The 17974-nt window shown below is 45.0% G+C and overlaps 1 protein-coding gene across 1 annotated transcript; it reads left to right on the plus strand.

Annotated features, from left to right (window-relative positions):
* Nucleotides 1–13183: 13183 nt before the first annotated feature.
* Nucleotides 13184–16450, plus strand: LOC141761839 (uncharacterized). The gene is made up of 2 exons (XM_074625478.1): nucleotides 13184–14097; nucleotides 14194–16450. Exons 1-2 carry the CDS (start codon nucleotides 13184–13186, stop codon nucleotides 16448–16450), a joined length of 3171 nt encoding a protein of 1056 aa, XP_074481579.1.
* Nucleotides 16451–17974: the final 1524 nt, after the last annotated feature.

The raw sequence follows: 17974 nt of genomic DNA on the forward strand, positions 1-17974 counted from the left end.
CCACTGTGTTGGAAAATGAACTGATGGAACTATCAGCAGACAGCAGCCTGAAGCTTCAGCTCACACAAGTAGACCTTGCTTCATTCTGGATACTGGCTGCCAGTCATTATCCCTCTCTGTCAAAACGGGCAATCAAATTTCTGTTGCCTTTCACCACCACCTATTTATGTGAGTCAGGGTTTTCCATTGTGACTGTCACAAAATCAAAGGCAAGGAACAAACTGAAAGCAGTTTTGAATGCTACTCTGCGTGTCAGCCTCTCACCCATCCCACCACGACTTGATCTCATTATTTCCCAGAGGCAAGCCCAAGTGTCTCACTGAGGGTAAGCAGAATATGTATTTTGGTCATTACAGCTGACAGTGGCATAACACATATCTACAGCCCAGTTTATTATTTGTTGTATAAACATGTTAGGTTTTTTACTCATTTATTTGGGAAGGTGGTCCTCGGAAATGTTTTGACAATCACAAGTGGGCCTTCAGTTGCAAAAGGTTGAGAACCCCTGCTTTACAGTACGACCCTCTCAATGAAGAAGACCCGCTCCCTATGTAGATACAAACGGCTCATTCTAAGCTAACAAAAACGCAATCATTCTTAGTTTCAGGTGATTATAGACTAATGAAAACAATGTTATTACTATAATACTCCATTTCTGCCTATAGATCCTCCTAAATGCTATACACTGTTCCTTTAAATGAAATGAATGACAATCTGCAAACCTAGATACATAATGTGTGAGTATTTGAATAATATAATTTACAGTAAACAGTAAAAGTAAAAGGATGCTTATATACTCTTATGACAATCATCCCTCCTTTATTGCAGTGGCAACACCAGAGATGGGGGTGTAACAAAAATAGATGTACTCTGTTGAGGTACTGGCGCTTTAGTTGAGCATTCCAATTTTGTGAGACCTCTTTGTTTTTGTTATCTTTCTTTCTTTTCACCTTTTCTTCTTTTTCTTTGTTCTGCTCCATTCTTATGTTATTATACTTTTCTTCCTTCTTTCTGCCCTTTATCATGTCTTTTCTTTTTCTCCAATGAGTACTTTTACTATAGATGCTTACTCTTTACTTAAAGGGCGAGTCCCTCTGCATTCTTTTCCGTTAAAGAGGATAAGGATGTACAGTATGTATACTGCAGAGTCATCATGCAGAACCCTACGTCAGGTCACGTGGGAAAACGTTTTTAGAAGGGCTTGAACGGAAAATAGCGTTTGGCGCTGAATGTTTGGATTTGAATACATAAAAAACACCACTGGGAAGCTGCAGAATGATATAAAAACCTAAAATAATGGACATGCTCTTTAACAGTAAAGTTTGTTTGCAAGACCGCGGAATGAAGTACCTTTTCTCTGTGGTACTGCTACTTTTACTTAGGGTACTTAAGGCTTTGAGTACTTCTTTTGGGTGTATCATATACACACGTAGGCAATTGTTGGTACCCTTCCGTTAAAGAAAGAAAAACCCACAATGGTCACTGAAATAATTTGAAACTGACAAAAGTAATAATAAATAAAACTTTACTGAAAATTAACTAATGAAAATCAGCTATTGTTTTTGAATTATGGTTCAGCAGAATCATTTTAAAAAACAAACTAATGAAACTGGCCTGGACAAAAATGATGGTACCCGTAACTTAATATTTTGTTGCACAACCTTTTGAGGCAATCACTGCAATCAAGCGATTTCTGTAACTCTCAATGAGACTTCTGCACCTGTCGACAGGTATTTTGGCCCACTCCTCTTGAGCAAACTGCTCCAGCTGTCTCAGGTTTGAAGGGTGCCTTCTCCAGACTGCATGTTTCAGCTCCTTCCACAGATGTTCAATAGGATTTAGATCAGGGCTCATAGAAGGCCACTTCAGAATAGTCCAATGTTTTGTTCCTAGCCATTCTTGGGTGTTTTTAGCTGTGTTTTGGGTCATTATCCTGTTGGAGGACCCATGACCTGCAACTGAGACCAAGCTTTCTGACACTGGGCAGCACATTTCGCTCCAGAATGCCTTGATAGTCTTGAGATTTCATTGTACCCTGCACAGATTCAAGACCCCCTGTGCCAGATGCAGCAAAGCAGCCCCATAACATAACCGAGCCTCCTCCATGTTTCACATTAGGTACAGTGTTCTTTTCTTTGTATGCTTCATTTTTGCGTCTGTGGACATAGAGCTGATGTGACTTGCCAAAAAGCTCCAGTTTTGTCTCATCTGTCCAAAGGACATTCTCCCAGAAGCTTTGTGGCTTGTCAATATGCATTTTGGCAAATTCCAGTCTCGCTTTTTTATGATTTGGTGTCCTCCTGGGTCGTCTTCCATTAAGTCCACTTTGGCTCAAACAGTGATGGATGGTGCGATCTGACACTGATGTACCTTGACCTTGGAGTTCACCTCTAATCTCTTTGGAAGTTGTTCTGGGCTCTTTGGTTACCATTCGTATTATCCGTCTCTTCAATTTGTCATCAATTTTCCTCTTGCGACCACGTCCAGGGAGGTTGGCTACAGTCCCGTGGACCTTAAACTTCTGAATAATATGTGCAACTGTAGTCACAGGAACATCAAGCTGCTTGGAGATGGTCTTATAGCCTTTACCTTTAACATGCTTGTCTATAATGTTCTTTCTAATCTCCTGAGACAACTCTCTCCTTAGCTTTCTGTGGTCCATGTTCAGTGTGGTACACACCATGATACCAAACAGCACAGTGACTACTTTTCACCCTTTAAATAGGCAGACTGACTGATTACAAGTTTGAAGATACCTGTGATGCTATTTACAGGACACACCTTAGTTTAACATGTCCCTATGGTCAAATTATTTTGCATCTTTTCTAGGGGTACCATCATTTTTGTCCAGGCCAGTTTCATTAGTTTGTTTTTTAAAATGATTCTGTTGAACCAAAATTCAAAAACAATGTCTGATTTTCATTAGTTAATTTTCAGTACATTTTTATTTATTATTACTTTTGTCAGTTTCAAGTTATTTCAGTGACCATTGTGGGTTTTTCTTTCTTTAACGGAAGGGTACCAACAATTTTGCCTACGTGTGTACACGTTGTTTTGTAGCCATTAAGATGCAGATGGGTTGGATATTCATCTGCTGGACATGTGAGCTCCTGTATCGACTTTCCTCAGGGGAGATTTATTTATGCCTGCAGCCGCTCTGCTTCCCGCAAGCAAGGTGCATCCAGAGAGGTTTCTCCTCTCCGTCATGTTAGACAGAGCGTAACCGAAGCCCGGCGGGTCACTGGACTCTGGACTCAACACACAAACACACACATACACAGTGGTATATATATCGATATACTTATCCACGTGCATCCCCTATATGTGAATGCATTGTCTTGCAGTGGCAGATTATTATAGGGGAAACACAATTCTGTGAACATTAACTGATGATAAAAGAAAACATTTAGTTTCATACTGCGAGATAATCCTCATGGAAACAACAGACGGATGCACAGTGCTGTAATTACACCTCACATGGCCTTGTTGTGCTGTTTGTCTCTGTGATATGATAAACTGAGACTGAAACAGCAGCATCTTGATTTTCCTTTCACTGCTGTTTCAAGACGGCAGGACAAGTCGACACTGTTTTACAATCCATCAGCCCGTCACGTAGAGACGCCCTGACAGGACATCACAGCAGGAATCAATATTAAGAGGATGGAACTCCAACAAGATAACATAATTACTTCTTATTGCTGCCGCATGTCACTGAATCACAAGCCCACAAGAAGGCAGAAATCTAGTTTCACCTCGTCAGCATCACACTCCCTTCATATTCAATACACAGCCTCGCCTTACAACTCCCACACTTTATTTTACACCTTATGAAGCATGCTTTTTAATGTTGACTTGACCTCTTAAAGGGTAACTTAGGTATTTTTCAACCTGGACCCTATTTTCTGATGTTTTTGTGCCTAATGGAGACAACAATTTTTGAAATTGGTCCAATATTGAGTGAGAGCACTGCAGATGGCAGCCACTAAACAAGCTACATTGTAATAATATCTCACCGTCAATGTACTGTACGTCCAATAAATGTGCTTGTTTTCGCTGATTTCCAAGAAGAGGAGGTGATTTAAATACCCTCTTACTCCAAAGAGAAAGCTACTATACTTTCACTCACCTAGAGGTCTGAATCAATCTCTTAAACAAATATAATGGTGTTGTAGTATGATGGCTCTTCCTATATATACAGTTAAAGTAAAATTTTCTGAGACACATATTTGAAAAAATGTTATACAACAGATGTGTCATTTTTCCATATTGGGATTTAATATAAACTGGAAAAACAAAGTTTGGAAACTTGTGTTTGGTTGATTATTTCTCTGTTGTTACAATGCTTACCATTGGCAGAGCATTTTGGCAAATGTTTCTTGGGCGCTACCCACATAATCAGCTGTGCTGCTCATCCCACAAATGCATGATCCTTACAAGTTGGACATCATTGCGAAGGTAAATAAACAGGCTTTCCAACGATGTAAAATACAATGACCATTAGCATTGATACAACAGAGAAATAATCCACCAAACACAAGTTTCCGAACTTTGTTTTTCCAGTATAGATAACTTATTTAGAAGGGTGTTTTAAAACCCAATTATTGTACATGTATTCAGTATTTCTTCTTCCCTTTGTCCTTTACCTCAATATAATGTAATATTTTTGAATGTAGGTGATGGAATTTCTGATAAATGTGATGATGAATATGACATACTCTTAATAAATAACATGTTTGATATTTAGATTTATGATATCAGAAATCATGTCTCATCATGTCATAGTGTTTGTGAAGATTCTCAGTCCTCCAGGTCATGGTATCAGAGTAATGGTTAAATCAGCAGCAACTGGACTTGGTTTAGATTCTTGAAGACGTTTCACTTCTCATCCAAGAAGCTTCTTCAGTTCTGGCTGAACCCTGGACCCTGTCCAAAATGTGCACATTATTGTCCTCAAAAGAGTGTCCCTTGTCCTTCAGGTGTAGATAGACTGCTGAGGCTAAACCTGAGGAGTCATGGATTTGTACATTGGTGAAACAATCAGGTACCAGAGAGAGAGAGAGAGAGGGAGAGAGAGAGGGAGAGAGAGAGGGAGACAGTGGGGGTTAGTATTGTGTGTGTATGATAGAGGGGGAGAGTCAGTGTCGGGGGGGCAGTGGTGTGTTGTGTGTGTGTGTGTGAGGGAGAGACAGTCACAGGGGCAGAGGCTGTTGGAGAGCCCCACTAACTAACCCTAACCCTAACTAACCCTAACACTAACTAACCCTAACCCTAACCCTAACACTAACTAACACTAACCCTAACTAACCCTAACACTAACTAACACTAACCCTAACTAACCCTAACACTAACACTAACTAACCCTAACACTTACTAACCCTAACCCTAATTAACCCTAACTAACACTAACACTAACTAACCCTAACACTAACTATCCCTAACACTTACTAACCCTAACACTAACTAACCCTGACCCTAACTAACCCTAACACTAACTAACACTAACACTAACTAACCCTAACCCTAACTAACCCTAACCCTAACTAGCCCTAACACTAACTAACCCTAACACTAACTAACCCTTACACTAACACTAACACTAACTAACCCTAACACTGACTAACACTAACTAACCCTAACACTTACTAACCCTAACCCTAATTAACCCTAACTAACCCTAACACTAACTATCCCTAACACTTACTAACCCTAACACTAACTAACCCTGACCCTAACTAACCCTAACACTAACACTAACTAACCCTAACCCTAACTAACCCTAACCCTAACTAGCCCTAACACTAACTAACTAACCCTAACACTAACTAACCCTAACACTAACTAACCCTTACACTAACTAACCCTAGCACTAACTAACCCGTACACTAACTAACCCTTACACTAACTAACCCTAGCACTAACTAACCCGTACACTAACTAACACTAACACTAACACTAACACTAACACTAACACTAACACTAACACTAACACTAACTAACCTCAACACTAACTAACCCCAGCACTAACTAGCCTTAACACTGACTAACCCTAACACTAACTAACCCTAGCACTAACTAACCTTAACACTAACTAACCCTAACACTAACTAACCCAACACTAACTAACCTTAACACTAACTAACCCAACACTAACTAACACTAACACTAACTAACCCTAACACTAACTAACTTTAACACTAACTAACACTAACACTAACTAACACTAACACTAACTAACCCTAACACTAACTAACTTTAACACTAACTAACACTAACACTAACTAATCCTAACACTAACTAACTTTAACACTAACTAACACTAACACTAACTAACCCTAACACTAACTAACTCCAACACTAACTAACCCTAACACTAACTAACTTTAACACTAAGTAACACTAACACTAACTAACTCCAACACTAACTAACCCTAACACTAACTAACTTTAACACTAACTAACACTAACGCTAACTAACCCTAACACTAACTAACCCAACACTAACTAACTGTCATGATATCACCTGGCAGTCTAGTTTTCCCAGTGTTTCCTCTGTTTCCATGCCCTTTTGTCTCCTGTGTGTTTTTCCCCTGTCTGTCTAGTCTGTCGGTGTGTTGGGAGGTGTGGTCTTGCTCCTCCTCCTCCTCCTCCTGGGCAGGCGCTGCTGGAGCAGCTGACATCAATTATCCTACCATGACACTCACCTGCAGTATATCAACTCCGGTCTTCCTGCCAGTCATTGCCAGATCGTTCCTTCGCCTTCAGTGGTACTAGACGTATTCAGGCTCACTTACCTAGTTGTGAATTTTTGACTTTGTCTATGCTCGTTTTGGGATTTTTGACTCACATTGCTTTGCTCTGTTCACCTGCCATCTGTCTCCGCTTCCTGCTACTTACCTGCCTGCTCATTCTTCCACGCCGTTCCTCCTCGCCCCAGATCCATTCCCTTAGTTACTTACCTGCCTGCTCACTCTCCGACACCATTCCACCTCTCGGATCACAAGTGGATTCGACTTACCATCTGGAGGATCCCTAGACGCCCCTTCCCCCTGCCCATCGACTCCTTGATCCCCTTATAAAACATTACTACTGCCATGTTGTACTTCCAGGACCCCCCAGCCCTGTCCTCCGTACCTTTAATATTTATAATAAATTATCTTTTGTTACACCTTTAAAGACTATCGTTGTGTGTCTGCTTTTGAGTCCACGCTTTGTTAAACCAGAACATGACATTAACTTAACCCTAACACTAACACTGCCATGGGGAAGGAACTGTTTTTATGGCGTGAGGTGCCAGATGGCAGAGTCTGGAAAAGATGGTGTCCGGGTTGGGAGGGGTCGGCCACATCTTCCCTGCCCTCCTCACGGTCCTCGAAGTGTACAGCTCCTGGAGGGAGGGAAGGTTGCAGCCGATCGCCTTCTCTGCAGCACGGATGACCCGCTGCAGCCTGGCCTTGTCCCTGGCGGTGGCAGCGGCGAACCAGACGGTGATGGAGGAAGTGAGGATGGACTCGATGATGGCCGAGTAGAAGTGCACCATCATGGTCTGTAGCAGGTTGAATTTCTTCAGCTGCCGCAGGAAGTACATCCTCTGCTGGGCCTTGCTGATGAGGGAGCTGATGTTTAGCTCCCACTTGAGGTCCTTTAGAAGTATGGCTTTTGTATTACTGTTTTTATGTACTTTATCAAATGAATTGTTGTTTTGTTTTTATCACGCTGGTGTTTTGAATGAACTACAACTGCCATCATTTATGTATAAATATGGGTGTGGTTTCTTTTTCCAAAAAAACGCAAGGAGCGGTAAAAAGCGAGGAGCGGAGCGGTAAAACGTGAGGAGCGGTAAAAGACGCGGCACTCAGCAACGTAAAAGCGCAGAGTGTGCAAAAAGCAATTCAAGCATGCAAAACGCTTCAATCTCATTGATAACAACTACAAAAAGCCGCCCCAGACAGAACACGGTTTGAGCTGCACTCGCCGCAAAGCCGTTGTAAAAAAATGTGTTTCAGAGGGCAGTGGTGCCGTTGTCGCTTTGTGTCTGAAGGGGCGTTAATGCATTAATAATTATAATCCAATAATATAACATATATTATTCTGAAATGGGCCATTCTGCCTAATGAACATTTGGTACTTTAAGTATAATTTGATGCTAATACTTTTGTATTTTTACATACAGTAAGTATGATTTTGAATGCAGGACTTGTACTTGTGAAGTCACTGTTAGTCATGTGAAAACTGAAAGTCCTGAAACAGAAACTGCAGAGAAACAAAAACCTTCCTAACTTACTTGGGTTCAACATTTCTTCAGCAAAATAATTCAGCTGAGTCATGATCTGACAACTGATCTAACTCTTCATGATGCGTGTGTGACTCATGATGTAATCTAATATCTGATTGACTCTTTCTGTGTTTAATCGCTGACATTCATCTCAATACCTGCAGATATCTTCAGTAACACACTACTGAGGTGTAGGTACAGTATTAGAATAGGGTAGCAGGTCTACCACCTTCTTCAATGTAAATCCTTTTATTCTGGTCTGTGCAGAAGGTTACTGTGTTATTCAACAGAGTAATAATGTACACTGTATTGATTGTAGAAAGGAAGTTCTTTTTCCTGTCACCCCTCCATGGGTGGTTAGAGGTCAGAGGCCAAGGTCAGTCAAGAAACATAATGTAGCTGGTCAGGATGCAGTGCTGAAGCTTGTGCACTGGCATATCAGAGTATGGTTACTTTGTCCTTATCCGGATCAAGGGTCTAAGGACAGAGGGTGTTGTATCCTGTACAGATTGTAAAGCCCCCTGAGGCAAATCTATGATTCGTGATATTGGGCTATATAAATAAAATTGACTTGACTTGACTGACGTTCCTTTGGACGGAAGACAGGTGAGTCCTCTAGAGAGTGATTCAGCAAAAGTCTCACCAAACTGAGCTGCCAATGAACGCTGTAAAAGACTGAACTACAACAAAAAATCAAAGCACAATCCCTGTGCTGCCTGCTGCAATACAGTCAAAAACAAGTACAGCTCATGCTTGCCTCATGTGAAGCACTTCATGTCACCCATTTTTGAATGCAATAAATGAAAGTGTCATGAAATATGTATATGAAAGGTATGTTTCAGGTATTAGACTGTATATAAGAAGTGGACGTAGTCACCGTGACGTCACCCATTTGTTTGTCGACTGCCGTTTTTGGCTGTCGCCATCTTGTTTTTTTGCAACCAGAAGTGACACGAGAGGGTGGAGCTAAGTACAACCAAATGCTCAATAAGACATTTTAAGGCGACCAAAATGTTCTAATTAACTTTGATAAACTGAAAACACACTGTGAAATGGTTAAAGTTCTAAGACGAAAACAGGGACAACTCCAAGATCGGACAACGCTACGGTAAAGCATCCCCTGCTTTATTTACTAAATGAACATCATGCTGTATTGAAGAAGACTTGAAACTAGAGATTGAGACCATAAACTAATTTACTGAGGTAATAAATCAAGTGAGAAGTAGGCTCATTTTCTCATTGACTTCTATACAACCAGAGGAGTCACCCCCTGCTGGCTGTTGGAAAGAATGCAGGTTTAAGGCTCTTCAGTGTTGGCTTCACTTCTCAAACCCCAGAGTTACCCACTGGTTTCAGGCCTTTAGACCGTACTCAGACCAGAATTAGCAAGAAAAGTTTAGTCACAGTTTGTGGTGAGCTGAAGGCAATTGTAATCGTACAACAGTATTAGCATCAAAATATACTTAAAGGGACCGTTTGTAACTTCTTTCACGTATATATCATTGGGGGTTGGTGTCCCATGCACGCTCGCGTGTGGCTACGCTGTTCAGACTCAGACTCCAACACAAACTACATGGAAGCACCAAAACCTCTTGGTTGTATTTAGTGAAGCCCGGCTGATAAACAGATTTTCTGTTTTTCTTCTTTTGGCCTCAGTCGGAGGACGCGGGGGAGACCGTAGCTTTGGTCTCCAGGGCCGGAGTCTCTGCTGTACTCTGCTCCACTGCCTGCCTGCCTTCACTCACACACCGCGCTCGTTCTCACTCTTTCGCTCCACAAACGTGCATGCGCGCACACTCTACACTGCAGAAGAGTTAGTTAGCATAAAATGGAATAACTCGAGTAAAGTACAAGTACCTCAGACATTTTTGCCTCTCTCTCCCTCCTTTCCTGTCAATCTCAAGCTACACTAATAAAAGCCCTAAAAAATGGTTTTTAAAATTGTACTTAAGTACAGCCATCTGTGTCAGCAGCCACCACACTGACCAGCACATTTCTAGTAGAAGTACTCAATATAATAACACTGTGTTTCATGGAGGAGTGGTTGTCTGAGGTCTTTCTTAATTATACTTGAGCTGACTACCATTAGAAGATACAGACCAAAGAGCAGCTGCGTGGTTCGCTGTGTTGTGAACCGCAGGCGGAGTATTGATTAACCGAGGATATAATCGTGTACTTTTGGGAGCTCTTTCTTGAAGCATGACCTCATATCCAACTATACTCCTTCATGATAGGAAACAAAGTGATTTCGGTTGAACCAAATTTGACCAATGCTCAAACAGGGTCCAACACACTGAAAGAGGAGCTGCAACAGTTTAGACAGTGACGGACCGACCACCAGAGAATCCCCGACAGCCTTTCTGTCTCTCTGCAGCTTACCGGCCGCCTCACATCCTGCCTGTCTGCTGGCCTCTAATGCACCGAGCAGAGAGCGATGGGAGGGGATCATTTGAAAAAGCATTGTATGTCTCTTGCTAGTCATGTAAACATTTGCAAAACCCCACCGAAAATCAATATGAGAGAGGAGAAATTCCAGTAACTTTGTGTCTGTGCACGCAGCTTCTCTTACAGCGGAAGTGTGGGCCCCGGTGACACAACCACATCAGCATACAGAGCCATGAATCATGGTCTGGATCTACTCTGGGGTTAGAATAGTTTCTCCTGTTGGGCCTAAATTAAGCTGTTGGACAAAGTCAAATTCTGTTTAAAATCTGGTTAATTTAGCACTCATAAAGTCCCCAAATCAATTTTCTTTCCTGTTAATTAATCAAATGGCTACTGTATAATGTGTAATGTGAGAAGATTCACTTGTACCGACTAATAAACAGAGAATTATCACCAAGAGCTATTAGCCTCTTTTAACTCATTGTTTGGGTTGTTTGGTTCAGGTCTCAGTGCTCTAATAAACCCAGTTAAGAAGTACTTCAAATAGAAATATCCTGGTCAAAAAACACATCAAAATGTACTTGAAGTAAAAAAAGTAAGTAAGTACTCATCATGCAGAATGGCTCCTTTCACAGTGTTATATTATTATAGAATATTATATTATTCCATTTTTATCACTGATGAATACATGCAAGAGCATTTTAATGTTTATATTTATTTATTTTTAATGTTTTATGCTACTAGGTATATTAGTAATATAGTTCTGCATGAGCCCGTAGGTGTGAATGTGAGTGTGAAATGTTGTCTGTCTCTATGTGTCAGCCCTGTGATGGTCTGTAGACCTGTCCAGGGTGAACCCCGCCTTCACCTGTCCAGGGTGTACCCCGCCTTCACCTGTCCAGGGTGTACCCCGCCTTCACCCAATGTCAGCTGGGATCGGCTCCATTTACTTCAATTCATCAAGACTTTTCTCCGTCTTTTGATACTTCGTTTACGGTGGAGGCATGAGAGAAAAACTAAGTTTTCTTCAATAATTCAAGGTAACACAGGGTGAGTAATTGATATACAAATGGTCATTTTGGGGATGAATTATTCCTATAAGTACAGCAAACAAGCTCTGATACACTCATCTCAAGCTCATACACTGACCTGCCCATCACCAAACAACAGACAAAGTTAGCAGCTAGTTAAAGAGACAGATATTTTCTCAGGAAATGGTCAAGACCAAATAGACCTAAAGGAAGAGCAAGTTTATTAGTAGATTAGTATGTTTGCTAATATGTGAGCCTTAATCATTTTGGTAGTAGTAATATATCAGGGCTGTGAGTCTGTCATCTTGTTTTGGAGTTTTTCTGCCCACTAGTGGCCAAACATAGGCAGCTTTAATAATTTGGCACTACATTACATTACATTACATCTATTTAGTTGACGTGTTTATCTGAAGCAACCTGAAATAAGTGCATTGAATAATGCAAGTACAACAACTTCATCAAGTATGCTGAACTGCTTCAAGTACATTTAGAGACAATAAGAGATAGAGAACTAGTTCTATTTCGTTCTTCCTGACTGCCAGAGGCAGTGTTTAACACTGGATGTTATCCATCTCGCGCACGCGCAGGTCGAGTATTTAATATCAACAAAGTCACATGTGACCTGGGATGACGTAGTTTATATAAGCCCACGTCATCATCAGAGATGTCCCTTGAATCTTCTCGCGGCAGGTAATCCGCGAATGCAGGTTGATTAAAGAGATAAGCCGTTGACTTTTCGCTGGAAGCCCTGCAACCGCATGGTTGGAGCTACGGTTTCGTCCTCCAAGGGCTGCGATTAGTTAATCACGGCTACACTCTAACACTTTAGACGCTGTAACACCGGTGTTTTCGCCGGTTCAATTCAGCGAGGCTAACGACAGGTGAGCTAGGATAACAAGGTGAGTATATCCTCCCGTCGTTAGAGTTTAAGTTACGTTTGTTGATAGGAGTCTGTTTTCGGTCTCCTTTATTGTTTATTGCCGCCGAGCTAAGTGTTTGCGCTACAGTATCGGCGAGCCTCCGTCGGACAACGAGCCCCGTTGGTCTGTTGTCGGCTAATTCATTTCCTTTTACAGTGTGTATTGCTCAGCAGCGAGTGATTTCGCTCGTTAAAGCAGACATCTCCTTTGTTGATAGATAGAGCGACCGCTCCCCAGTAAGTGATTTCGCTTGTGGGTTAACTTATTTTGTGGCTGCTGTTAAAGGGGAAGTTATTATCTTCCCTGTCTTTTGTATAATAACAGTCCTAGTTCAAAGCTAGTGTCTAGTTACTGAGACAATTTGCTGTTAAGCAAATTGATGTAATTTTTTTTCTCTCTGTTACTAGAGAGTGCTTTCACTCCAGTGTAACCAATGATTTGCATAACTAAGTAAACACATTATATAAGTAAGATAAATACATTATTTAATTAAATATAAGAGTATAAAATTAATACTAAGAATTATTATAAATATCAGCAGCACCATGTTAGGTGAGCATGTTTGCCGTGCCTGCATGGCTCCACTGCTAGCTACTGATGGCCATGATGAATGCCCCACATGCCTCGGTGTTGTACACCTGAGGGAGGGGCTGTCCGACAGTCAGTGCATGAATTGTAGTTTTATGCCACGGGAGCTGAAGATAGCTCGATTAGCTGAGCTAGAAGAGCAGCTCGAGTGCCAGTTGCCCCTATCGGGTGTACCTTCAAATACACGGAGTGGGCGGAGACGCGCCCCACCTGAGGGGGCACCACCTACAAAAAAGGCACGGAAAGTGGACTGTTTGGCAACTAAGGTCGACACGCTAACATCAGAGTTTGCTGAGATTAAAGCGCTGCTCCTTAACCTTCAGCCAGGCAGGGTGAACGCAACCCAGAATGACAGCCCGCAGGCTATGACACCTACCCCACCGGGATGGGATGAGGATGCCCTGTCTACGAGGGCTTCCTGTAGCCAGTTCTGTGAGGACCGGCCTGGACAGGGAGAGCTAGTAGCCTCCTCCCACGCTTCTGACACCTGTTCCCAGCAGTCAGGAAGTGGGTCCAGGGCAGGCTCAGAGTCTGCTCCAGCGACAGTTAAGCCAGTGGTCCGTATGGCTCTGGCACGCTTAGGCTTGGATGAGGCCCCGACTGCGGGCACCTCATCCAGTGCATTTTTTAGGTGGGCCCCGCCCCTGGCGGGTTTCTCCGTTCCACCCTCCCAGCCATACATTGAGGAGCTCCACAAATGCTGGCCAGACCCGAAATCGCTTTCCCACCACACCACTGACGGCAGGGCCTTAGCTTCAATGCAGAACGCTGACACTTACGGACTGGGTAAGATGCCAGCAGTGGAGCCATCTATTGCCGCCCTTATTGTGTCTCCCAATGAGGTCTTGAGGCCTGATGCTCGCTGTCCCAGTCCCTGCAAGCTGCTGGCGTGGATGCTTCCGTCCAGAGCCTCAGTGATGCATCCCTGCAGGCGTTCGGTCTTATCACAAGGGAGCTTGGCAGACTAATGTCGACCCTTACGCTGACTCGCCGGCAGGTATGGCTGGCCCAATCTCCGCTTTCGGAGCCGGGCCGGAGAGCCCTCCGCACTCTCCCCGTGGTTCCGGGGGAGCTGTTTGGCCCAGCAGCACAGCAGGCCTTGGAGCGGGGAATCCAGGCGAACCAGACTCGGCAGCAGTTTGCTAGCTTCCGGGAACCTACGCCTTTATTGCGACAGCGGCCCCCACAGGGTGGTGGTACCAGTCGCCCTCGGCTTCCAGCTCGTCCTGATACGTACCCGAGGACCTCGCAGGCTCCGGCACGGCCGGTGCCTCAAGCGAGAAGGGGTCGGGGGTCAGGGTATCGCCCCCCCAGGTACCCAAAGGGCCAGAGGGGAAGATCCTGATGCCCCGGGGAGGGCAGTTGGACGCTTCTCCCAGCAGCAACTCAGCTGCTGGGAAAGCAGCACTTCAGACCCTTGGGTGGTGGCTACGCTTTCCCAAGGGTACAATCTCCAATTCCGACGCCGGCCCCCAGTTTTCAGTGGGATCAGACTGACCACGGTCAGAGATCCCACAAAGTCCCAGGCACTCAGACAAGAAATATCCACCCTCCTGGGGAAGGGTGCCATCGAAGAGCTGGGGCTAGAGACACAGCAAGGTGGGTTTTACTCAGTTTATTTTCTGATTCCAAAGAGAGAGGGTGGGTTTCGCCCTATACTGGACTTACGAGGGCTGAACACATTTCTGAAGGTGTTGCTCTTCCACATGCTGAGTACAGCAGATGTGCTCCAAAACGTGACACGGCACAGTTGGTTCACATCCATCGATTTGAAGGACGCATACTTTCACGTCCCAATAGCACTACCTCACAGGCAGTACCTGCGCTTCGCATTTGAAGGCAAGGCCTTCCAATTCAAGGTGCTCCCATTTGGTCTTTCCCTTGCCCCACGGGTCTTCACAAGGTGCATGAGGGCGGCACTCGCCCCGATGCAAGCCAGGGGTATGCTTATCCTCCCATACCTGGACGATTGGCTAATTTGTGCTCTGACCAGGGAACAGGCAGAGCGGGACACTGCGTCCCTTCTGCATCACGTGACGAGGTTGGGCCTTACCGTCAACCATGCCAAGAGTTGTCTCATACCCAGCCAAAGGGTAGTGTTCATTGGTTTAACTCTGGACTCCCGCCATATGCTGGCCTTCCCAACACCAAGACGAGTAAACGCCATACTCCAGCTCCTCCTCCGGTTCCAGAAGAACAGGAGGTTGAGGTACAGCCTGTTTCTCAGGCTGTTAGGTATGTTGACGTCAGTAACATCAGTAGTGCCACTGGGCCTCCTGTACTTACGGCCATTCCAAATTTGGATCAATGGTCTCCAATTAGATCCAAAGTCCCACAGATCCAAGAGAGTCAGGGTGTCCAGCCGATGCCTCCTTGCATTGCGGCCATGGAGAGCCGGGGCATATCTGGCCAGGGGCATCTCATTGGGTTCGATTCCCTCACGTCGCGAGGTGGTGGTGACCGATGCTTCGCCCTCCGGCTGGGGGGCAGTATGGCAGCACAGAGCAATAAGGGGGCTCTGGACAGCACAGGAAGCGGCGGAGCACATAAATGTGCTCGAGCTCCGTGCTATATATTTGGCACTTCGCAAATTCCTACCACATTTGAGAGGCAGGCATGTTGTTGTACGGTCCGACAACAAGTCAGCTGTCTACCATGTAAACCGGCAAGGGGGCACCAGATCAACCCGGTTGCTACAGGTGGCACGGAGACTTCTGGTATGGGCTTTCCCTTGTTTTTCCAGCCTCAGGGCCATGTATCTGCCAGGGCCACAGAATGTGGTGGCAGACTTTCTCTCCCGCCAGAAACCCCCCGCGGGCGAGTGGAGGCTCCACCCAGAGGTGGTAGAGGAGATATGGCGCAAATATGGCGCAGCAGAGGTGGACCTGTTTGCCTCAGAAGCCTCAACGCACTGCCCTCTTTGGTTCTCCCTGACGGAGACAGCAAGCCCGTTGGGACAGGATGCCCTGGCACACCCATGGCCAGATTGCCTCCTCTATGCCTTCCCACCATTCCCACTGATAGCAGTAACGCTACACAGAATACAGCACGGCAACAACAGACTCCTGTTGGTCGCCCCAAACTGGCCGGGGAGACCCTGGTTTCCGGGGATGCACAGGCTTCTGGACGGAGTTCCATGGTGCCTGCCCAATAGGCAAGACTTGCTCTCACAGCTGGGGGGCCGCATCTGGCATCCGAACCCGGATCGCCTACAGCTTTGGGTATGGCCCCTGAGGAGCCGGACCCAATCCTAAGGGTATGTGACCAGGTGGTAATTCAAACCATTTCTGACTCAAGAGCACCCTCCACCAGGGCACTGTATGCCAACAGGTGGAAAATATTCTCAGAGTGGTGTAAAGTTCATGAGGAGGTACCTCAGAGTGCCTCTGTGCCAATAATACTGAGATTTTTGCAGTCTTTGCTGGAGAAGAAACTCTCTCCTTCTACCTTGAAGGTCTATGTAGCTGCTATTTCAGCCGGGCATGTCAGAGTGGATAACCAGACCGTGGGGTCTCACACTCTGATGACCCGATTTCTTAAAGGAGCCCAGCGGCGGAACCCCCCGCAGGCTGTCAAGGTTCCCTCGTGGGAACTGCCTCTGGTGCTAGAAGCCCTTTGTCTCCCCCCCTTCGAGCCTCTGGAGCAGTCGGGGCTGGAGTGGTCTTCAGTAAAGGTTGCTTTCCTTTTGGCGATGGCATCAGCAAAACGTGTGAGTGAACTTCACGCCTTGTCAGTGAGTGAAACGTGTATTCGCTGGAACTCGGATGGCACAGGGGTAGCACTTTGGCCTAACCCATAATTTTTCCCGAAGAGGTTGGCTCCGGCCCACTCTAATCAGGTCATTGAGCTGGCAGCTTATGACCCTTCATGCCTACAGGGTGAAGATGCTAAGTCAGCAGAACTGCTCTGCCCAGTGAGGGCCTTAAGGCATTATATACAGGTGACTGCGAGCTTTCGCCGCTCTGATAGTCTGTTTGTCTGCTATGGGGGCCATAGGAAAGGGCACACCCTGTCCAAGCAGAGGCTTTCCAGGTGGATTGTTCAGGCCATTGAGGAAGCATACAGGTCAAAAGGACTGCCTTTACCTCTTAATATCAGAGGCCACTCCAACAGGAGTGTCTCCACTTCCTGGGCAGCGCTACGGGGGATCCCCCTAAGTGATATCTGCGCTGCGGCCAGCTGGGCTACTCCATGCACCTTTGCCCGTTTTTACAGGGTCAATGTTGCTGCTCCCCATGCAGTAGCATCGGTGGTCTTTCAGGAATCCACAGGCCGTTCCCGGTGAGGTGGGTTTTCCTCGAGACTACGTTGGTAGTCGTCATCCAGTGTTAAACACTGCCTCTGGCAGTCAGGAAGAACGAAATAGAACGAGAGTTACGTATGTAACTACGGTTCTATGAGTTCTGGATGACTGCCAGAGTTGGCTGTCACTCGGAATCTTGGCGAGAAGATTCTGGAGGGACATCTCTGATGATGACGTGGGCTTATATAAACTACGTCATCCCAGGTCACATGTGACTTTGTTGATATTAAATACTCGACCTGCGCGTGCGCGAGATGGATAACATCCAGTGTTAAACACTGCCTCTGGCAGTCATCCAGAACTCATAGAACCGTAGTTACATACGTAACTCTCGTTTTATGGTGTAGCTCTGCAGGGCCAGTGAAACCCACTGCAGTCATCACAAGCTGTTAATCGCCACTGAAACTATTAATGCTGTATTGTAGCAGCAGGTGGTTATCTGCCATCTGTTATCTAAAGGCCTGTTGTCACCAGC

Source organism: Sebastes fasciatus, chromosome 2, assembly GCF_043250625.1.
Source record: "Sebastes fasciatus isolate fSebFas1 chromosome 2, fSebFas1.pri, whole genome shotgun sequence".
NCBI lineage: Eukaryota > Metazoa > Chordata > Actinopteri > Perciformes > Sebastidae > Sebastes > Sebastes fasciatus.